The sequence below is a fragment of the Malaclemys terrapin genome, chromosome 7 (genome assembly GCF_027887155.1).
Source record: "Malaclemys terrapin pileata isolate rMalTer1 chromosome 7, rMalTer1.hap1, whole genome shotgun sequence".
Classification (NCBI taxonomy): Eukaryota; Metazoa; Chordata; order Testudines; family Emydidae; genus Malaclemys; species Malaclemys terrapin.
The window spans coordinates 809,673-831,902 of record NC_071511.1 but is presented as its reverse complement, the minus strand read 5'-3'; the positions used below and the strand labels follow the sequence as shown (position 1 = coordinate 831,902).

The window sequence follows — 22,230 nt, the reverse complement described above, 5'->3', positions numbered from 1 at the left end:
TAGAGGCCTGGGAATCCTGCTTCCAGAGCAGGGCCCAAAGGCCATAGGGGCCATTTCTGCCCGCGTCGGCCCAGCCAGCAGAGTGGGACTCCCATGAGTCGCTGCAGAAGGAGATCTTGGCCACTCCAGAGGGGTGAGGAACAGGCAGGGGCTCTGGCAGGGTTTTATTTTGTCTGACTAGCTGGTGGTAGCGAAGAGTGACTGGGTTTGGAATCTCTGTCTGGCTGCTTTCACTGGAGTGCTCCGAAGAGGCGAGCTGCATCCCAGAATGCCTAGTGGGCAGTTTGGGGGCTCAGCCCTGGTCTGGGGGCCTAGGGTAACTGGCAGAGTCTGTGCCACCATGGTCAGGGTGCTGCAGCCCACTGAGACACGGAAGCTGAACACATGGTCTGGTAGGGTGTGCTCAGGTTGTGTGACAGTCCTGTGCTCTGCGTCCCCCCCAGCCCCACTGCGGTGTTGTGAAGTGGTCCAGTCCAGCATGGGGGTGGAGAGCCCAGCCTACAGCTGGTCCCGATGCAGTGAAACCAAGGGGTTGCTCATGGTGGGGGGGGGCTGCCTTTGGGGGAAGCTTGCAGTGAAGGGATCAGGGTGCAGGTCCTGGCCTGTCTCCACTGCGCCCCACACCGTGCTGTATCATGTTCCCCTCCCACCAGTGCCAGGCTGGCCGCTTGCAGGGGCGCTGAGCCAAACTGCAAACCCTGGATATGATGGAAACCACGGCAAACCCCTGCACTCCTAGTTCCAGCCCCCCGACCGCTTGCGCCATGGTCTCAGGGCATCCTCCCCCCACCTTGCTCCTTCTCTGCCTCAGTCCCGGGGGCTACAGCCAAAGCACTAGCTGAGCTGCTGTGACCGTTCTCTGCCCTGCCCCCTCTCCACCTTGGGGGGGGGCTCCCCTGCCTTCTGCAGTGCCAGGTGCCCTCAGACATGCGCCAGCCCCCCACAGGACGGTTTCACAGGCAGAGTCCAACAGAATGGGGCAACCCGCTGCCCCTTGCTGCTGTGGGCCCTCAGCTGAGGCCAGTCCTGCGGGAGGGTGACTCCGGCACAGCCAGGTGGGCTCCTGGCCTTAGAGCAGGTGAGCAGGGCAGAGGGCCATGCCCCGAGCACTCGGGTTCACTGCTGGAGGTGACTGCCTTGCTGCCAGGGTGCAAACCAGCCCAGGGGTTTCCAGCAGGGCAGCAGAGGCCTTGGAGCCTGCACGTCTCTGGGGGGCCTGGGAAGGAAGGAGAAATAGGCACGGGCAAGGCCTGAACTGGGGTCTGGCCAGTCCCTCCCCAGGGCCTAGCCCCATTCAGCTGGACCACAGGCCTTACTCCCTACCCTACAGCCTGAAGCTTGTTCACCGCCTCTGCCGGGGCGGGGGTGCCTGGCTCCATGCTCTCCTTCCCCTGCCCAGTGCAGTATCCACCTCCCTCCCCCAGAGCAGTGCCCAGCTCCATGCCATAACCCGGGCCAGGGTAGTGCCCAGCTCTGCCCCCTACCCCCTGCCCAGTACAGCACCCAACCTGCGCACCCACCCCGCAGCGCAGGGGAGAGCACTGCACACACCACTTCCCATTTCAGCTGTGGAAAGGAGACAGGCCAGAGAAGCCAAGCAGCAACCCTGTGTGCCAAAGGCAAGGGGAAAGGGGGCTGCCTCCTGGGAGGTGGAGGCTGCAGCTGGCCCCAGGCCCTGGCCCTGCCAGCCACCCCCCAAGTGAAGGCAGCACCAGGCTGCATTTCCTGCCCACATTACAAACTCCAGCTCCTTCTCTTGATCCCTTTATTGGAGGGCACCAGCCCCTGGCATGACTCCCTCGCTGCTGCCAGCAGCCCCAGGGGCAGCTCCCTCCATCACCTGCACAGCCTGTCTCTCTTCTGCTTCCTTCTGCCCACGGCCATGTGCAAGGCCCCGAGCTCAGGGGCGGAGGCTGGGTGGGGGGCCCTGCGTGGCCAGCCCCTGGCACACTGCTGGCCAGGCCTGGCAGGAGGGGCTGGGGGCCTCTCCCGCAGCGCAGCCTGGGCATGCCCCCACTGGCGCTCTGGCACACTGGGCTTCCCTGGAGAACAAGCAAGGGGGTGAGTGGGGGTGGCAGCGTGCCCACAGCCCAGCTGGAAGGTGCATAAGTCCCGCACGTGCAGCTGCAGCTCCCTACCTGGCTGCCGGGCTGGCCTCTGCAGCTGCCCCTTGGGGCCGTTGGCCTTGCTGAGCTGGAGGCGTGGGGGTGCCCTGGGGCTGGGGACTGGCCCCTGGGAGCTGCACTTCTGACAGAGCCTGGGCTGGCCCAGCGGCACCAGCTTGTCCCCCAGCGGGGAGGTGGCCGCGCTGTGCAGCTCTAGCAGCCTCCTGCCTGGCTCTGCTCGCACCTTGCTGGGCAGCTTCGGCCGGGTGCCAGCTGCAGCAGAGGCCCTGTTGGCGGCCCCCAGCTCCCTGGCTCTGTTCTCCTTGCCGCTGACTGGCGCCGGAGGCCTGGCGAGCTGTGGAGCCCTGGGCCCACGAGGGGAGCTCTGTGGGAGTGCTTGGAAGTGCTGCGGGCAGCTGGGCACACTGGGGCCCGGCCTGGGGTTGGCACTGGGGGACAGTCTGTGGTTTGGAGGCCGTGGCTTTTTGACAGTGGATCCTTCCACCAAAAGGCTTATTCCTACGTATTGAGGCACGTCGACAGCCGCCTGCGGGAGAAGGCAGGAGAGTGCTCAGTGCAGAGCCCTGTGGCCCTGCCTGGGCTAGGAGTGCCTGCAGGGCTCTGCGCATGGGTGCCCTGCTGGGCTGGGCTGCTGCCTTTGGATTAGTCCAGCGCCCCTGGGTGGCTGTTAGATGCTGGCCCACTCTGGGAAGGGGCAGGAAAAGCCCCCAGTAGCGGGCTGGCATGTGGCCGCTGTGCACAGCCTGGGCAGGCAGTGACAAGTAGCACATGGCCCCTGTGGCTGAAGGGACATTCTGGGAGGTCCCCTGGCGGGGTGAGGTCAGGCAACAGGGCTCACTCCGCAACATGTGGGGATCATGGGTGGGTAGGACTTAGGGCTGGTTCCCTTGTAACTAGGTCCGTGCAGCAGCACAGGACACTCTAGTGCCCAAGGGGTAGCACTGATCCCAAGGAGAGAGTGCCCCCTACTGAGCCCCGCACCAGTCCCCACTGGAGGGGGTGAGGGGCAGCCCCTGCCGGGCCTATGCTAAGTGCCACTGCTGCTCCTGGCCCTGGGGCTGGCCTCCCCCTGGGTGCTCTCTGGGCCCCCTCCCAACTCAGCCGGTCCGTGAAGGGCTGGGCCACCCCTGGGCACTCTCCCGTTCCAGCTCAGTCAGTCCATGCAGGGCTGCTGGAGACTCACCTGCTTGTAGATGAGCTCAAAGGCCCCCGTGTGGCAGCTGCGGTCATGCTTGCGGTCAATGACCACACGGAGCGTGTCCTCCTGAACGCTGGCGCACAGCCGGCTGGTCACGGCCGTGGAGGCCGCCATGGTGGGGCTGGCGTTGATCTCGATCAGCCAGGGCTGGCAATTCTCCCCGAACATGAAGTCTGCCCCGTATAGCTCAAAGCTGCTCTTGCGGAACTCCACCACGTCCTGGGAGGTCTGCATGGTGTGGATAATGGCCGCCTTCATGCCCGGGACGATCACCTCCTGCCAGGCGCCTGCCGCCCCCGCCTGCTGCAGGTGGGCCTGGAACTGCTGCGATGACCACATGTTGTCGGGGGGCAGCTGGGGGTGGCGGCTCAGCGAGTTCTCGTAGTGCCTCTGGATGGAGTTATTGCACAGGTGGATGGAGCTGGGACCGAGAGAAAGGAGCTCAGTGCCCACAGCTGCACACTGCCCCCGCCTGGGACCTCGCCCTGGCGCCCAGGACAGCTGAGGCAAGGCTGGGGAGCAGCGGTTGGGGAGGTGCAGCCCCTTCCCCCAGGCACTCACGTGTCCAGGTTGTGCAGGGAGAAGGGCTGCGTGCAGAAACGGAGGTAGCTGTCTCGGTAGAACCAGATGGTGAGCGGGTTCCAGTCTGTCACCAGGAACCACTGCCGCAGGTCGAACTTGGTGTCGTGGATGAGCAGGGGTCTCTCGATGTATTTCTGCACCACCCACTTGCCGTCCTTCACGATCATGGGGTCGCAATCCACCAGCTTCAGCATCTCCTCCAGGCGGTCCATGCAGATGATTCCTGGGGGCGAGCCCAGCAGCCCCATGACCCACAGCACTGCACACAGGCTGCAGCCAAGGCCAAACAGAGCGTAGAGCCTCTGCCAGCGACTGAGCAGCCCCACAGCAAAGCACAGGGCTGCCCCACTCACTGTGCAGGCAGGGGGCAGGCTGGGGGGATTGGTTCGCGGGAGGTCGTACCTATTGCTTGGCCAGTGTCTCAGTGCCAGGCTCCCTTGCCCCCCGCAGCCACAGACAGTGGGATCGGGGTTTCTGGCTTCAGCCAGGTAGGCCTCAGCATCTCCCGCGGGACCGTCCCCATTCCCCACGGCAGCAGGACCGAGCCTTACCTCTGCCCCGTGACTTGGCGCCTGGCTTCACAATCCAGATATTGCGGTCCCCCTCCATCTCCAGCTGTGGGAGCACCTCGGCCAGGCGCTGCAGGACGTGCTCGCACTGTTCGACATGGGAGCCCAGCTGGTCCAGGAGCGCCCCTTCGCTGCAGTCAGACAGCCCAGCTCAGAGCAGAGCAGGAGAGCTCCCCTCCTCCCCCCGGGCCCCGCCCCGCAGCACTTACTGAATCACCTGGTAGTAGGCACGCAGGAAGTCCCCCCACCGTGCCCCCGTCATGCAGAGAGGGGACTCGGGCTCCCTGTCTATATCCTGGTGTGTCAGGCTGCTCAGGTGCTCCTCGCAGGCCTGCAGGGCCGTCTCGATGAGCTGCGGTGGCAGGGGGCTGCCCTTCTTCCCACCAGTCTCTCTTGGGGACTCTGAATGGGGGAGAGCAAGCCAGTGGCAGGGCTCATGGTATCACACAGAGGGTGCATCGCGTGGGTGGGCGTTGCCGGTGAGCCCTGGGGCTCTAGGGAGCACAGCACATTCCGGCCAAAGGGTGGGGGAGAGGCCAGCAGAGCATCTCCCTCCTGTGGGGTCTGCACCTGGTCGAACCAAGGCAGGTTCTGCAGATTCAGACACAGCCCCACCTGGGAAAGAACGGAGCTTCAGCTTGGGACTGACCCCCGCATGCAGCTCAGGGTCTCAGACCCAGGGGGCCATGGCTCCCCGCACTCCTCGACTCTCCCCCATGCTCCAGCACATAACCCTGCTCTCCTGCCTGCCGGGAGCCATGAGGTGGGAGGGGGAGGTCCCTAGCTGCCTACAAGGGCTGGGCTCTGCCGGCATGGGGGCAGCGAGCTACCCTGGGACCTGGCCCCCTCAGGACTCCCCCGCTGCTCTCACAGCCCAGGCCCCCTGCACAGCCCACTCCCTCTGCCGGGCCCACCAGGCAGAGGCAGCGCTCAGAGTCCTGGTAGCTCAGCCTGATCTAACTGTGCAGCTCCCACAGGGAAGGCCACAGCCGCTGTGACAGATGCTCTCAGGTGAGTGCTGAAGCAGTCACAGGGGGACGTGTACTGCTCTCGGGGCAGGGCAGCAACGGGGATGGGGATGGTGGCAGCGATGGGGATGGGGATGGAGGGGTGGTGGGGGGGGGGCAGTAAGGGAACCGGCGGCAGTGGAGGTGGTGGTGGGGACGGTGGGGGAACCGGCGGCAGTGGGGATGGTGGTGGTGGTGGGGGAACTGGTGGCAGTGGGGGTGGGATGGTGGTGGTGGGGACGGTGGGGAAACCGGCGGCAGTGGAGGTGGCGGTGGGGATGGTGGGGGAACCCTCTGCCGCAGAGAGTAAAGCAGGCAGCTTCGGCAGTGGGGCCATGACCCGCTCATCACACCGTGCACTCAGCTCTCCTGCCCAGCACCTACCTGCGGACTCGCCGGCCTTCCTGGGCCCCTGTGCGCTGGAAGCCGCCGCTGCCCCAGCCCCCCGGGCAGCTGCGCTCCAGTATCTTTTCACCACTACTTTGAGGATGTTCCGGGCAGCAGTGAGCCAGAAATCCTCTGCAAGAGATGGCGTCACCACCAGTGGGTGTCCAGGCCCCGGAGCAAGGCGGGGCCATGGGGAGTGCTAATATTGGGGTGGCCACTAAGTCGGAGCAAAGGAGGCTGGATTTTCAGGGAGATGGCTCAATTTTCAGAATGGGCCCCTTGGGAAGGTGGGGAGCCCCCAACCCCTGGGGTCATCTAGGAGTCCCACATCACCCGGGACAGCCCTTGGCCTCTCTGGGGCCAGCTGGGAGCCCCCCCGCATCACCCGGAACAGCCCTCAGCCTCCCTGGGGCCAGCTGGGAGCCCCCCATCACCCGGAACAGCCCTCAGCCTCCCTGGGGCCAACTGGGAGCCCCCCATCACCCGGGACAGCCCTTGGCCTCTCTGGAGCCAGATGGGAGCCCCCCCATCACTGAGGACAGCCTGTGGCCTCCCCCAGGGCCAGCTGGGAGCCGCCCCTCCCTGGGGCAGTGTGCCCCCCAAGCGCACAGCAGTACTCACCGATGAAGGCGTGCTTCTCATCCTCGGCACCCAGCCGGTAGCAGCGGGGGAAGAAGGTGTCGGCATCAGCCTGGTCGAACCAAGGCAGGTTCCGCAGGTTCAGACACAGCCCCACCTGGGAGAGAACGGAGCTTCAGCTTGGGTCTGACCCCCGCATGCAGCGCAGGGTCTCAGACCCAGGGGGCCATGGCTCCCCGCACTCCTCGCCCACCCAGGGCCACGTATGCACCCCCGTCCCTGCATGGCCATGGACAACCCCCCACCCACCCAGGTCCATGTGTGCACCCTCTCCCTGTGCAGGCCCCAGCCCCATGCCCTGCCTCCCCCAGCAAGGTTGGTGGCCGCCCTGTGCTCACCTTGGTGGTGAAGGAGCCCGCCTTGGCGTAGTGGTTCATCACTTGCTCCTTGCGCAGGAAGCGGCAGTCGATGGCATCTCGCCGATTAGTCCAGATGAAATAGGGCATCTGGTTGCGAACCAGCCGCGACTGCCCGTGGGAGAGGGGCTGGTGTGAGGGGCCAGGGAAGCCCAGGGGCGCCCGGCCGGGTCTGCCCTGCCTAGGCTTTCTCAGCGGGCCGAACGCTGGGACACCCAGCGCCTCCATGGCACAGACAGGCCCAGGCCATGCCCAGCAGCTGTCTGCGAGGGACGGGCCAGCACAGCCCACGGCCCAGCCACTGGATGTGCCGGCCTTCAACTCCCATGGCCAAGGGTCCAGCAGAACCCAGCGCCAGCCTCGCCAAACTCCTCAGCCAGACAGCTCCGAGGGGCCGCCCCCGCCCTGCCCCAACCTGAACGTCCCCCAGCCCTGCTCCACCCCCGCGCTCCGCCCTCACCTGAATGCCCCCCTGCCCTGCCCCACCCCCAGCCTGAACTTCCCCCCACCCTGCCCCACCCCCACACTTTGCCTTGGCCTGAACGCCCCCTGCCCTGCCCCGCCCCCGTGCTTTGCCCCACCCCCATGCTCCACCCCAGCCTGAACGTTCCCCTCGCCCTGCCCCACGCCTGTGCTCTGCCCTGGCCTGAACACATTACTCTCAGCAGGCAATTCTGTGTGGATGCTCCTGTGAGGCCGACCTTCCCCCTGTGCCAGAGGGTGCAGGGAGATGGGGTGGCCTGGGCTCCTCCACCCCCAAACTAACCATGAGGTCATAGGTGCCATCAGGGTCATCATCCTGCTCCTCCTCTTCCTCGCCCTCCTCGTCTGGGGAAGAAGAGCAAGAGCCAGAGGGAGGCCAGAGCACCACTGCCCCGGGCACAGCGCCTGATGGCCCAAGGTGCTGAGCATTCTGATCTTGGGACACACACACTCCCGGGGACCTGGCAGGGCTGGGGCGCTCCCAGGATGGGGGGACCTGGCAGGGCTGGGGCGCTTCCCGGGGACCAAGATGGGGGGACCTGGCAGGGCTCGGGCGCTTCTCAAGGACTCGGATGGGGGGACCTGGCAGGGCTGAGGTGCTCCCTGGGGACCTGGCAGGCCTGGGGCGCTCCCCGGGGACCTGGCAGGGCTGGGGTGCTCCTTGGGGATCTGGCAGGGCTGGGGCGCTCCCAGGATGGGGGGACCTGGCAGGGCTGGGGCGCTCCCCGGGGACCTGGCAGAGCTGGGGCGCTCCCTGGGGACCTGGCAGAGCTGGGGCGCTCCCTGGGGACCTGGCAGGCCTGGGGCGCTCCAGGGACCGGGCCAGGCGTATCCCAGAATCTGGAGCCACCCCACAGCAAGGCATTGTGGTTCCCCAGCAGTCTCCTGGGGCCAGGGCCCAGGCTGTCCCTCCTTCTCGGTTATGCTCCCCTGAGCTTGCTGCCCCCAGCGAGTCCCAGGCCTGAGCAGGGACCTGCCTTGGAGAGCCCATGGCCAGAGCAGCAGGAGAGCCCTGGCACTGGGAGAGGAAAGTTCTGCCCTGGGCGGGGGGGGAGGGGGGGGACACGCTTTGTCGGACCCCTCCGTGTGCCCAACTCTCACCCTCCTCGGCACCGTCGCTGTCGTCCCCCTCCCCATCCTCCTCGCCGTCGGGCGCTCGTTCCCATCTGTGTGCTGCCTTGGGGGCCTTCTTCTCCACCCAGCCCCGGCTGTGCAGCAGTCTCCGGATCACGGGGTACGGGCCATGCAGCATGAAGATCTTCCTTTGCTGCGGGGGAAGGGAGCTGAATGCTCCATGCAAGGGGAGCCCAAGGTGCAGCTGGGCCCTGGACCCCCTTAGCACGGACATGCAGGACGGGCACCCTGGGGGGTCAGACAGAGCTCAGGCAGGCAGGACCACACAAGGCTGCGCAGGGGGGTGTCTGGGACATGTGAGGCCTCAGGGTGGGAGGGATGTGGAGGGGTTGGGAGGGAGGCCAAGGGCATGTGAAGCCTGTGGGGGAAGGACATGGGGGCTAGGGGTATGTGAGACTTTGCTGGGGGAGAGTATGTCTGGGGGAGGGGCATGTAGGTGATGGGGAAGGTGGGGGGAGTTTACAGGGCCCTGGGGAGGCTGCATGCGGTGGGGCAGGGAAGGGGCAGGCAGGGCCCAGGTGTCCACAGGGCCTTTGGGCAGGTGGGGAGGCAGGGGAGGGGCAGGTAGGGCTGGGGGGGGAAGCAGGGAAGAGGCAGGCAGGATGGGGGGAGACAGGGGAGGGGCAGCTAGGGCCCAGGGGAGGCAGGAGAGGGGGAGGCAGGGCCGGGGGGCGGGGAGGCAGGGGAGGGGCAGGCAGGATGGGGGGAGACAGGGGAGGGGCAGCTAGGGCCCAGGGGAGGCCGGGGAGGGGCAGACAGGCCCAGGGGGAGGCAGGGAGGGGCAGGCAGGGCCCAGGGAGAGGGTCAGGCAGGGCGGGGGAGGCCAGGGAGGGGCAGGCAGGTCCCAGGGGAGGCTGCAGAGGGGCAGGTAGAGCCCCGGGGAGGCCAGGGAGGGGCGGGTAGGGCCCAGGGGAGGCTGGGGAGGGGTAAGTAAGGCGCCGGGGAGGGGCAGGTAGGTCCCAGGGGAGGCCGGGGAGGGGTAGGTAAGGCCCCGGGGAGGCCGGGGAGGGGCAGGTAGGTCCCAGGGGAGGCTGCGGAGGGGCAGGTAAGGCCCCGGGGAGGTCGGGGAGGGGCGGATAGGTCCCAGGGGAGGCTGCGGAGGGGTAGGTAAGGCCCTGGGGAGGCCGGGGAGGGGCAGGTAGGGCCCCGGGGAGGCTGCGGAGGGGTAGGTAAGGCCCCGGGGAGGCCGGGGAGGGGCGGATAGGTCCCAGGGGAGGCTGCGGAGGGGTAAGTAAGGCCCTGGGGAGGCCGGGGAGGGGCAGGTAAGGCCCCGGGGAGGCCGGGGAGGGGCAGGCAGGGACCAGGGCAGGGCCAATCAGGGCTGGTGGGGAGGGAGAGGCACGCAGGACCAGGGGCAGGCAGGGCCGGGAGGGGCAGGCAGGGCCCGCGGGGGAGGCCGGGGAGGGGCAGGCAGGCCTGGGGCAGGAGGCGGGGGCTCTGGGGTAGAAGATGGGCTGCAGGCAGGGCGCAGCGGACAGCGCCTCACCTTGACGGCTCTCTCCACGTGCAGCCTGCCCTGCTTGAGGCGCTCTGGGTTGAGAGGGTAGCAGCCGCTGCTGCGCCAGCTACGCCCATCGCTCGGAGGAGCTGTGAGCCCTGGAACGGGAGAACAGCCCAGCGCCACCTCTGCTAGACCCACTCCAAGCTCTGGAGCGTGCCTGCCAGGCTGTCCTCAGGGGGCCTTCGCCCATGGCACTCTGCTCTTTCGGTTGTTTCCGGGGACCCTGTGGGGGTTGGCTCCCTGGCAGTGCCACTAGCCAGGAGGCTGGGCAATGGCCCCCTCTGTGTTGCCAGCCCTGAGGAGGTCATGTGCCAAGGAATAGCCCCCGGGACAGGCTATAGGGGGTCATGGGCTGAGGCATGTCCCCTGCAGTGGGCAGCATGGGGAGAACAGGCTGGGGGACTCTTGGTCAGACAACGGTTCACTCCAGGGCTGGGGAAAGGGACCGAGCCAGGGACACTCTCCGCTGGTGCCGGACCCTGCATGCTTCCACTGGGAGCCCACGTGCCTTGGGCTGGCCCAGGCCATGCCCTGCATGCCTGGGGTCGCTCTGCTCAGCTGCAGCGACTAGCCATGGCAGTGAGGGGCTCCAAAGAAAAGGGACAGGGAGGTCAGAGAGAAGGGCTGGCTGGGACCAGCTGCAGGGCTCCTACCTTCCTGCCGCTGCCTCCTGGGGCCAGAGGCAGCAGGGCCCTTGCGGCGGGCAGGGAGCACAGCTGCCTTCTCGGTGACAGCATCCCCCTCAACGTCAGCACCTACGTCCAGCCAGGAGAGCAGCACATCAGGGCCAGGCCGTCAGGGCTGAGCCTCTGTGAGGAGCCTGCCACGGTGCATGGAGCCCAGAGCAGGCTTCACTGGCTAAGCCAGTCTCTTTGGGAGGGGCTGGAGGGGTACAGGACACCCAAGCTCCCAGTCTGGGGGGGTGTCCTGTGCTCCTGCTAAGGCCGGTCTCAGGCCCAGATGGCTCGGGCTGACCCTACCCCACTGGGCAGCGGCTGCTGGGCTCCCAGTGTGGGCAGACGAGCTAGCAGAGTTCATTGAGTCCCTGGGACTGGCCATGCTGTCCCACCTCCCTCAGACGTTCCCCGTCCCCCCACGCCCATGACTGTCACCTCCCGTGCGGCTCGGCTGAGGAGTCACATCGATGCCCCTACACTTGGCTAGCGCCACCCGCCCAGCTCAGAGCTCCCGACAGACATTACTGAGGTCAGGCCCCACCATTCTCCAGATGGGGAAACTGAGGCACACAGAGGGGTGGGGGTTTTGGCCAAGACCAGACAGCCAGTGAGTGGCAGAGTCAGAACAACCCTGCAGTCCTGATCCCCACACGGTCACTGCCTCGCAGTCCTTGAGCTGGGCTCTCGGGGGCTGCTGCTCGTCTCTGGCAGCCCCCACTCGGGGCCGTGCTGGGCAGGCGGGAGGGGGCATTTGCCTCCCAGGCTGGCATGCCATCACTGCTTCCCAGAGCTGCACAGAGCCCCCAGGCAGCCCCAGTGCTGGACACAGCCCCTCCCCCAGGGCCCACTCCGCTCCCCTCCGCTCCCCTCACCTGGGAATCCATGGGGCCCATTGCTCTCTGCGCTGCCTCTTGCAGGGCCCGGCTCTGCCAGCATGGCTCAGCTCCCAGCCAGCCACCTCAGAGGGAGAAGGAGAAACGGGTGCAGCTGCGCCTCCCTGTGCCCGAGCGAGTGCCAGGGCCCCTCGCGAGGGGCTGACGCTCCCACCAGGCTGCACTTGGCCCCTGGGCAGCCTGAGACCCGAACACCCTTCCAGCAGAGCCCTGGCGCCACCCCCGGGCACCAGCTCCCAGGCCAAGGCCAAGGCCAGTCACACACGGGGCAAAACCGCCTACCCACCTGTGGCCAAGGGAGCGGAGCCAGGGTGGCTCCGCAGCCTGACAGCCCCTCGCCACGGCACTACCACAGAGCACATCGGGGGCAGCTGGGGGGCAGTAAGTAAGAGCCGGCGCACCGGCCAATACAGCCCCTCGTGCCCCAGGCAGCCAGCAAGGCCATGGAGCCCACCTCCGTCTCCCCGACTCTATCACCCCTGCCCTTCTCATCCCCACACCAAACCCTCACCCCCACTGATCCCCCCGCCCTCTATACCGCTCCAATCCCCACACTGACCCCGAACCCCACAGACCCCCCCGCCCTCTATATCGCCCCAATCCCCGCAACGACCCCACAGACCCCCCGCCCTCTATACCGCTCCAATCCCCACAGACCCCCCCCACCCTCTATATCGCCCCAATCCCCGCAACGACCCCACAGACCCCCCGCCCTCTATACCGCTCCAATCCCCACACTGACCCCGAACCCCACAGACCCCCCCCACCCTCTATATCGCTCCAATCCCCACACTGACCCGAACCCCACAGACCCCCCCCGCCCTCTATACCGCTCCAATCCCCACAGACCCCCCCCACCCTCTATATCGCCCCAATCCCCGCAACGACCCCACAGACCCCCCGCCCTCTATACCGCTCCAATCCCCACACTGACCCCGAACCCCACAGACCCCCCCCACCCTCTATATCGCCCCAATCCCCACACTGACCCCGAACCCCACAGACCCCCCCGCCCTCTATACCGCTCCAATCCCCGGGCCGGGCCCTACCCCGCTCGGCCCGAGCGCCCGGCTGTGCTGGGGTCTCCATGGCGACGCGCGGCGGGCGGGCGGGCGGGACCCTGTGACATCAGGGCGGGGCTCGGGTTCGAGCCCGCCCGTTCGCCGGGGCTCGCCTGGCCGCTCAGAGCCCGGCTCGCAGCGCCCCCGCCCCTCCCCCCGGGCAGGGCCCCCCCCCCCCCGGGCAGGGCCTCTCCCCCCCCTTCCCCAACCGCCCCCCCTCGGGGCACCGCCCCCCTCCCCCCGGGCAGGGCCTCTCCCCCCCCCTTCCCCAACCGCCCCCCCTCGGGGCACCTCCCCCCGGGCAGGGCCTCTCCCCCCCCCCCGCTTCCCCAACCGCCCCGCCCAATGTGCGCCCCCCCCCGGGCAGGGCCTCTCCCCCCCTTCCCCAACCGCCCCCCCCCCCAGGGGCAGGGCCTCTCCTTCCCCCCACCCCCAGGCAGGGCCCCTCCCCCCTTCCCCAACCGCCCCCCCCCGCGGGCAGGGCCTCGCCCTCCCCTTCCGCAACCGCCCCCCACGGGCAGGGCCTCTCCTTCCCCTGCTTCCCCCAAGGCCTCTCCTTTCCCTCCCTTCCCCCCCACTGGCATCTCTGCTCCTGTCCCACCCACCCATCCAGGCAGCACCTCTCCTCTCACCCACACCCCAGCTCCTGGCAAGTGCAGAGAGGACTTCCGCTGGTGCCAGCCCCCCACCACTCTGAACTGAGGGCCCCCAGGGGCACACAGGAACCCCCCACCAGCAGGCCACCCTCAGAGAGGCAGGAAAAAGGCTTTAATGGGGAAGGTACCAGAGCAAGAACAGCAAGTGCCATAGCAAAAGAAGCAGACGTTACAGATTCCAGCTCCATCAGGGATTCCAGACTCCTCCACCCCAGGCAGAGAAAAGGAAGGTGAAGGCCACAGGCAGGAGGATATGCTGCCTGGTCCTCTGCCAGACGGATGGGGTTGAAGGAGAGCAACACTCCCTGCAGTCCTGGGGCAGGGCTGCCCCCTCTGCCCCGCGGCACCCTTACCTAGAGCTGCAGCAGGGAGGCTGTGGAGATTGGGAATTGGCGCTTGCCAGGCCTGGCCCAAAAGAACATCACTGCCAAGGTCAGGACAGCTACTCTACACGCCCCGACTTGCTGGAAGCCCTAACACCGGGGTTAGGCTCAGAGCTGTGTCTCCAGAACACCCTGTGCATGAGGGCTGCTTTACGGCAGCTGGTCGAAGGGACCTGATAACGAGTAGGCGCAGCCTTCAGTTGGAATGCCAGCGAGCAGGTACCAGCCTCACGTGCTGGAGTAGCCACAGCTCCCCTCCAGCCCCCAGAGCCTCGGACAATTACAGCAATGATTGGTCATTTAAAAAAAGAATACGGAGTTGACAGTCTCAAACAAGCACAGAGTCTGGTTCAAACTATTAACTCCTCCCCCTCCCTTCCCCTGGGGCCGGCGGAGAATCAATGTACATTCCACTTGGACAGCTCCTGATGATCTGATTGCTTCTCATCTCTTCCAGATAGCAAGGCCCTCGGCATGGCCCTCCCTAGCAGGGCAGCTGTGCAGATGCAGGAGAGAATGAGAACCTGAGCTGTGGAGTCCAGCACCACGCTCTAAAACTGGAAGGAAGGAAAAAAGAAAGGTGGTCAGGTGCCCATTAGTCCCTGTGCACCCACACCCCCAGCCTGTGCAGGGCCCTGCGATCTACTGTAACATTGCACTTTACTAGAGAGGGGGCAGCCTATGGAAAGTACAGATCCCAGGACTGGACACTCCAGCCAGCTCACGGAGCGAGGGAAGTTGGGACCTGCACTCTGGAGATGGCCACTTCTTTCTGCACAGCTCTTCACCTGAAGAGGTTGAGCTGCCGACCAGCCAACTGCACCCACTGCGCACCCACGCCTGCCCTCCCCACCCCACTGAACTCCCATCCCTGCAGGAGCCTGCCTGCTGCAGCCATCAAATCACTTGGTACCACACTGCTCCCTCATTTAACAGGGTATCAGGAATGCCTACGCCATCTGGCAGCAGGCCCTCATCCCCCATGATGAGTCCTACCTCCGGTGGCCTTCACATCACCCCATGCAGGCCCTCCCCAAACTGCACCCTCCAGGGATCATAGGAGCATAGCATGGCCATACTGGGTCAGATCAACAACAGCCAGTGCCTGATGCTTCAGAGGGAGTGATCCATCCTGTCAACCAGTCCGTTTCTGGCAGTCGGAGGTTTAGGGACACCGAGCACACAGGCTTACGTCCCTGACTATCTTGGCTAGTAGCCATTGATGGACCTGTCCTCCAGGAACTTACCTAGTAGTTTTTGAACCCAGTTATACTTTTGGTCTTCACCTCCCCTGGCAAGGAGTTCCACAAGTTGACTGTTGTGTGAAGTACTTCCTTATGTTTGTTTGACCACCTACCCACTGATTTCCTTGGGTGACCCCTGGTTCTTGTGTTAGGAGAAGGAGTAAACAGCACTTATTTACTTTCTCCACACCAGTCATGATTTTATAGACCTCTATCCTATCCCCCTCAATAGTCTCTTTCCAAAGCTGACCCAATCCAGTCTTTTTAATCTCATATGGAAGTTGTTCCAAACCCCTCATCATTTTGCTTGCCCTTCTCTATACTTCTTCCTAATTTTTTTTTTTTTTTAAGATAGGGCAACCACATCTGCACGCAGTAGTCAATGGTCTCGGCGTACCATGGATTTATATGATGGCATTAGGATATTTTCTGTTTTATTATCTAACCCTTTCCTAATTGTCCCTATTGTTAGCTTTTCTGACTGCTGCTGCAGATGGAGTCATTGTGTATAGTTCTCTGACATCTGCTCAATGATCTCTTTCTTGAGGGGTCTAAATTAGCTGTGACCACATCATTTTATATGTAGAGTTGGGATTATGTTTTCCCATGTGCATTACTTCACATTTATCAACACTGAATTTCATCTGCCATTTTGTTGCCCAGTCACCTAGTTTTATGAAATCCTTTTTAACTTTTTGCAGTTAGCTTTCAACTTAACTACCTTTAGTTTTACAACATCTGCAAACTTTACCACCTCACTGTTTATCCCTTTTTCCAGATCATTATGACTATGTTAAATAGTATTGGTCACAGTACAGTTCTTAGGGGGACCATGCTATTTTCCCTCCACTGTGAAAACTGACCATTTATTCCTACCCTTTGTTTCCTATCTTTTAACCAGTTACCAATCCATGAGAGGATCTTCCCTCTTATCCCATGACTCCTTACTTTGCTTAAGAGCCTTTGGTGAGGGACCTTATCAAAGGCTTTCTGAAAGTCCAAGTACACTGTATCCACTGGGTCCCCCTTGTTCACATTTGTTGACACCCTGAAAGAACTTGAATAGACTGGTAAGGCATGATTTCCCTTTACAAAACCGGCACTGACTCTTCCCCAACATCTCATTTATATCTATATCTAATAATTCTGTTCTTGGATTCAACCCATTTGCCCGGTACTGAAGTTAGGCTTACTGGCCTGTAATTGCCAGGATCGCCACTAGAGGCTTAAACAAAAAACAAAACAAAACGAAAAAAAAATGCAGCAACCAGCATCACATTAGCTATCCTCCAGTCACCTACAGAGGCGGATTTAAGCAATAGGTTATATACCACAGTTAGTAGTTCTGCAATTTCATATTTTAGTTCCTTCAGAACTCTAGGGTGATACCATCTGGTCCTGGTGACTTACTACTGTTTAATGTATCAATTTGTTCCAAAGCCTCCTCTATTGACACCTCAATTTGGGACACTTCCTCAGATCTGTCACCTAAATAGAATGGCTCTGGTTTGGGAATCTCCCTCTCCTTCCCTGCAGTGAAAAACTGATGCAAAGAAATCATGTAGTTTCTCCCCAATGGGTTTATTTTCCTTGGCTGCTGTTTTAGAACCTCGATTGTCCAGTGGCTCCACTGACTGGTGGCTTCCTGCTTCTGATGTACTTAAACACATCTTTTTGCGGTTAGCTTTTGTCTTTTGCTAGTTGCTCTTCACATTCATTGCCCTGCCTAATTCTGTTGTTACACATGACTTGCCAGAGTTTATGCTTCTTTCTATTTTCCTCAGTAAGATTTGACTTCCAGTTTCTAAAAGATATCTTTGTTTCTAACCACCTCTTTTACTGTTTAGCCATGGTGATCTTTTTTGGTCCTCTTACAGTTCTTTTATACATTTAGTTTGTGCCTCTATTATGGTGTTTTTAAAAGGTTTCTATGTAGCGTGCAGGCATTTTCACGCTTGTGACTGTTCTTTTCAATTTCTGTTTAACTAGCTTCCTCATTTTTTGTATAGTTCCCCTTTAAGTTAATGCTACTGTGGTGATTTTCTTTGGTATTTCCCCCTTCTACAAGGATGTTATATTTAATTACATTATGGTCGCTATTACCAAGCAGTTCAGCTACATTCACCTCTTGGACCAGATCCTGTGCTCCACTCAGGACTAAATCAAGAATTGCCTCTCCCATGGTGGGTTCCAGGACTAGCTGCTCCAAGAAACAGTAATTTACAGTGTCAAAAAAATTTCATCTCTGCATCCTGTCCTGAGGTGATCTGTACCCAGTCAACGTGGGGCTAGCTGAAGTAATCCATTATTATTGGGCTTTCTGTTTCTGTATTAGCCAGGATGGGCAGGGATGGTGTCCCTAGCCTCTGTTTGCCAGAAGCTGGGAATGGGCAACAGGGAATGGATCACTCAATAATTGCCCTGTTCTGTTCATTCCCTCTGGGGCACCTGGCATTGGCCACTGTCAGAAGACAGGACACTGGGCTGGATGGACCTTTGGTCTGACCCAGTCTGGCCATTCGAATGTAGCCTCTCTCATCTCCCTTAGCATTTCCCGGTCACCAGCACCATCCTGGTCAGGTGGCTGGCAGTATATTCCTACTGCTCTAATTTTATTATTCAAGTATAGAATTTCTATCCAGTGAGATTCTATAGTACAGTTTGAGTCATTTACTATATTTAACTCTGCTTTCTTTCAGATATAGTGCCACGCCCCTCCCGCTGAGTGTGACGTGCGCCATCATTCCTACATATTTTGTACCCTCGCCCCTCCCTATGCCACGCTCCAGGCAGAGACCACATACATGGGACTGCCTGTGTTCTAACTAGACCTTTTTAAGGGGCAGAGTCAGGAGACCCAAACAGGCTTCCACATGACCCTTTGCAAAGCCCTCTAAAGGAAACGTTGTTCCCATACTGGTTCTGGCAATCCAGGCTCCCCCTCCCCACATTCAGACAGTGGGGATGTGCCAGGCCTCGCTGTAAGGCCAGGTTCCCACATCTCTGAGGAAGGGACGTAGGCCCCCTTTGTCTAGCTGTTATCCCCAAAGCTCTCCCTGGTCAATAACAGGCTGCCAACGAGCCCCTTCCTGCAATGGGGAGGGGAAGGAAGTTGCTGTTCCCCTGCCTAGGCGCTCACGTTCTTGAGGAACTCCTCAGCCACGATGCGAGCCCTGGCGTTGACGGACAGCTTCATCTCACTGATCTCCTTGTCAATCTCTTCCATGAAGTGGATCACGAAGTCCACTAGCTTGTGCTTGTACATCTGCTCCGTGTGGAAGTTTGTGATCAGGAAGCTGATGTCATAACCCTAGTGGGGAGTAGAAAGGAGCAACACCTGGTCAGTGATCAGCACCAAAGCCCCTTTGCCCTGCCTGGCAGCTCAGCACCTGGCAGAGACGCTCACGTTAGTGAGCTGCCAAAACAGGTGAGTAGAAGTGTCCCTGTCTTGCACCACAGGATTTGCCCCCCAAGCCATCTCACCTCCACGGGTTTCCTGCGCAGGATGAAGAAGTTCTCAGCCCTCATCATCATGAAGCGCATGAATTTGTGGCACAGGATCTTCTCGATCTCGTCCGCCTGAAGAGGGGAAGGGAAAGGGGAAGTCAGCCTTCCTCAAGCTGAGTGCAAGCCACCAACTCTTTCCCTCCTCTCCAGCTCTGCCCCTCCCCCCCGCAGGCTCACCTGTTTCACTGCAATGCTGACTCTCACAGAGTTGATGGACCCCTCGATCAGAACCTTCTCTTTCTCATTCCTGCTGATGATCACTGGCTGCAACAGCAGCTCTTTGCTACTCCTGCAAACCCAGGAAAGACATCAGCATGCATGGAAGAGAGAGCACCTGCCAGCCCAATGCACGTGCATGACACAAGGGGCAGCCACCCACCAGGGAATTGCTCACTCACCTGGCCACTTGCAGCTGGGGAAAAGTGTAGGAACCTCATTGTAATACAGAAGCTTGCACTTTTGTACATAGCACTGATGCCAGATGTACAGCTCTGGGGACTGAACAAGTCCAGCATGAGCAGCACTACCCCTGCCAACATGCCTCATCTCCGTCCCACAGGAGCCCCCCACAAGCCTCCTTGGTCCGTCCAGTCCTCAGCTTCCCTGATGGGCCTGACCAGACGGGTAATTAGTACCAATTGTGCCAGCTGTGACATGTGTGTGGAACCCTGCACTAGGAGTTAGACTGAGACTCACACTAGACGCAGCCAATGAGCAGCCAAGACCCTTAGCTGTAGCCAGTGGCTTGGCAGAGGGGGAGGAGGGAAAGACGCCTTGCCTGCAAAGGGCTGTGTAAGACCTTCTCTACATGAGAATCAAGTATCGGGGTAGCCGTGTTTGTCACTTTGTACAGATCCAGACTAAGAGTCCTGTGGCACCTTATAGACTAACAGACGTATTGGAGCATGAGCTTTCGTGCTCTGACGACGTGGGTATTCACCCACGAAAGCTCATGCTCCAATACGTCTGTTAGTCTATAAGGTGCCACAGGACTCTCGCTTTTTACATGAGAATGTTTTCTTGATATAAACAATGTTTTAAATTCACATTTATCTGGTTATCCCGGGGCAGCCTCCACGTGAGCATCCAACCCTCACTATCACAGGGACTCTCACATCTTTCTTCTGACAAGGGGCTAAAGGTAAACCGAAGAAACTACTGAGAGCAGAGTAACACACAGGGTTCCCCTGGGATCATAAGGCCTCCATAGCCAGGGACCATCCTGCAGGAACAAAGCCTATGCCTCCCCCAGGCTTCAAAGTCCCAAGACAGTAGCTGAAGGGAGCAACGGAAAGTGGCACTTGCAGGGTTCGGGTCCCACTGGACAGCTGCAATGCAAGCTTTCCCCACACAACCGGCACTTTGAGCCCCCAAGAGATAGGAATATCAACTAGGGATGGCAGGACACTCCAGTTCCCATTCTCCAGAGCAGTACAGCCAGTCCCGTGTGGCGATGGAGACACCTCGGCCTCCCACTGAAACATTCTAAACAGCAAACATCTCAGCAACCTCAACTGTGTCTTTTGACTGCATGACGACAATACAATCTGCAAGCACTCTGCCATGGAAGAGCCATGTATTATTAATTAAAGCCAGGAAGGAACTTGTCTGCTGAACACGCATTGCTTTCCTCAAGTACTCAGAAATGCACATTTCATGACAAAAAATTAAATGACAACAAAACAGCCTGAACCAGGGATTGTTGGTTTAATTAAATTCTGTTACCGTGATTTAATCAGCAACACATTTTCTTTTAAGGGACATTGTTAAATGGAAAATATGAGCAGTAAATATATTTAACAAAATTACCTTATCAATTGACAGTAGGGACTCAATATGGTTTCTTGAGAACAACATTATAGGCAAAGCTGGTATTGATGCCTATACTTAAGGCTGCCCAACACTTCCTACAATAAGACACTGACTTTAACAGCATATAAACTGGGTCAAACTGTAGCCACTCAGGCTGAAATTTCCCATGCTGGGCATCTGATTCAGGCTGAATATTAAGTCTCAGCAAAAATGGTTCAACCGTCTGACCAAGTTTAGAGGAAAATATATTTTGCCCATGTTAAAACAATCCTTAAAACCATCTCATTGAGACGCTCTAGTGCTTTGCAGCACGGACTAGAAATTTGGCAAGGGGGTCATTGTGGTGTCAGTGAGGAGCCCCTTTTGTTGTCCCTGTGAAAAATTGCTTAAGTGTGTTCTAGCCTTTGAAAAACTCGAAGTTCACCCAGGCTCTATGGAGACCTCAGAGTTCACCAGCTAAACTCTGCAAAGAGTTTGTCTGCACTGAGCATGCTCCAACCCAGGGTGAGCAGGACTTTCCTGGCCATTGCTCCTTGGTGCAGTGCACCAGCACTTGCAGGGAGGGAATAGTGGTGGGGCAAAGTCAGGTCATGCCTGGGAGCAAGGGTTGGGAGAGATGGTTCGTCCTGTGCAGCATGGAGAAGAAAACATACTGACTCTAGTATAGAAAGGACAAGGGCTGAACCTGGGGGTGGGATAGCTTGGGGGGGAAGGGGCAGACTGGGGCTGAGAGCTGGCTAGAAGGCATAGCAGATCAGTCAAAGAGGAAGGGGGAACTGGGACTGGCTGGGCAAGATGACAGAGAACGGAAGTGAAGGGAAACAGACTGGGACTAGAAGCTTGGGGGGGAGGAGGGAGAGAGAGAGAAGGGGAAAACAGATTATTAGGAAGCTGTTCGCTGCTCCATAAGTCATGACGCTTCTCCCAGCCTTAGCCCCCGGGCCTCCTGGTGAGAGGCACTGCCCTGAGCAAGCAGCCAACCCCCCAGGGACAGGGGCTCCAAGCCCTCGGGACGTGCAGGGCTTCAGCAGACTTAAGTGTCGTCCCCCCCGCCCATCTCGGGGTTCCAACCCCTCCCAGTACCTGACTTCCACCTCCGGCTTGTTGTGTCGCTCCACCACCTGAGAGGAGAAGTTCTCCAGGCACAGGGCAGCTTGCAGCGTGGCGCGCACCGCGTTCAGGTAGGGGCGCAGAGTGGCAGTCTGGGGAGAGCGAGGACGTCAGAACAAGGGCGAGAGCCACCAACGCCCCAGACCCCCCTGGCGCCCCGGCTCCGCCTCGCCCCTCCTGGGCCGACCCCCCCCCCCCCGTCCTCACCCCTGGCGCCCCGCCCCGACCCCTCCACCTGGGCCAGCCTCACCCCCCCCCCCCCCGTCCTCACCCCTAGCGCCCCGCCTCGCCCCCCCCCCCCGCCCCGACCCCTCCACCTGGGCCAGCCTCACCCCCCCCCCCGTCCTCACCCCTAGCGCCCCGCCTCGCCCCCCCCGCCCCGACCCCTCCACCTGGGCCAGCCTCACCCCCCCCCCGTCCTCACCCCTGGCGCCCCGGCTCCCCCGCCCCGCCCCGGCCTCGCCGGTCCCTTCACTCCCCCGGGCCGCGCGCCCCCAGCCCCTACCATAGCGGCAGCTTCGGTCCGTCCGGCTCCCAGGAAGCGGAAGTGGCGGGTGCAGCCGCGGCGGCTCCTCTCTTCCGGGATGGGCGGCCCGTTCCATTACCGCCCGCGGGGGTTTCTCATCCCAGCCTCCCTCCTGGCCGGGAATGGGACCGGCCGCGCCGACCCCTGACACCGGCAGCTCGCGCGGGGGGAGCGCTCGGGCGCCGCGGCCCCACTGTGAGCGCCGGGGCTCCTCTTCCCCCCAATCCCACACTTGGTACAGTCCGGCCGCTGCTTCCATATTAGGGAACGGAGAGCGAGATTGTTCAACCAATGGGGCGGGGCCTCTGGGTGGCGCCCAGCCAATGGGGATCGGGTATGGCCACCTGGGGCTACGGGGGCTGGAAGGGCCGAGAGTGGT

General features: G+C 61.2%; 1 protein-coding gene across 1 annotated transcript; it reads right to left on the bottom strand.

Annotated features, from left to right (window-relative positions):
* Positions 1-76: 76 nt before the first annotated feature.
* Positions 77-22,047, bottom strand: LOC128840270 (tubulin tyrosine ligase 3-like). The gene is made up of 17 exons (XM_054034073.1): positions 21,831-22,047; positions 21,299-21,417; positions 18,581-18,692; positions 18,380-18,475; positions 18,036-18,206; positions 11,839-11,923; positions 10,636-10,737; positions 9,968-10,077; positions 7,631-8,614; positions 6,847-6,975; positions 6,491-6,605; positions 5,867-6,001; positions 4,685-4,877; positions 4,458-4,606; positions 3,886-4,129; positions 3,310-3,745; positions 77-2,652 (listed from the first exon to the last, which is right to left on the bottom strand). Exons 1-17 carry the CDS (start codon positions 21,831-21,833, stop codon positions 1,837-1,839), a joined length of 3,999 nt encoding a protein of 1,332 aa, XP_053890048.1. The 5' UTR covers positions 21,834-22,047; the 3' UTR covers positions 77-1,836.
* Positions 22,048-22,230: the final 183 nt, after the last annotated feature.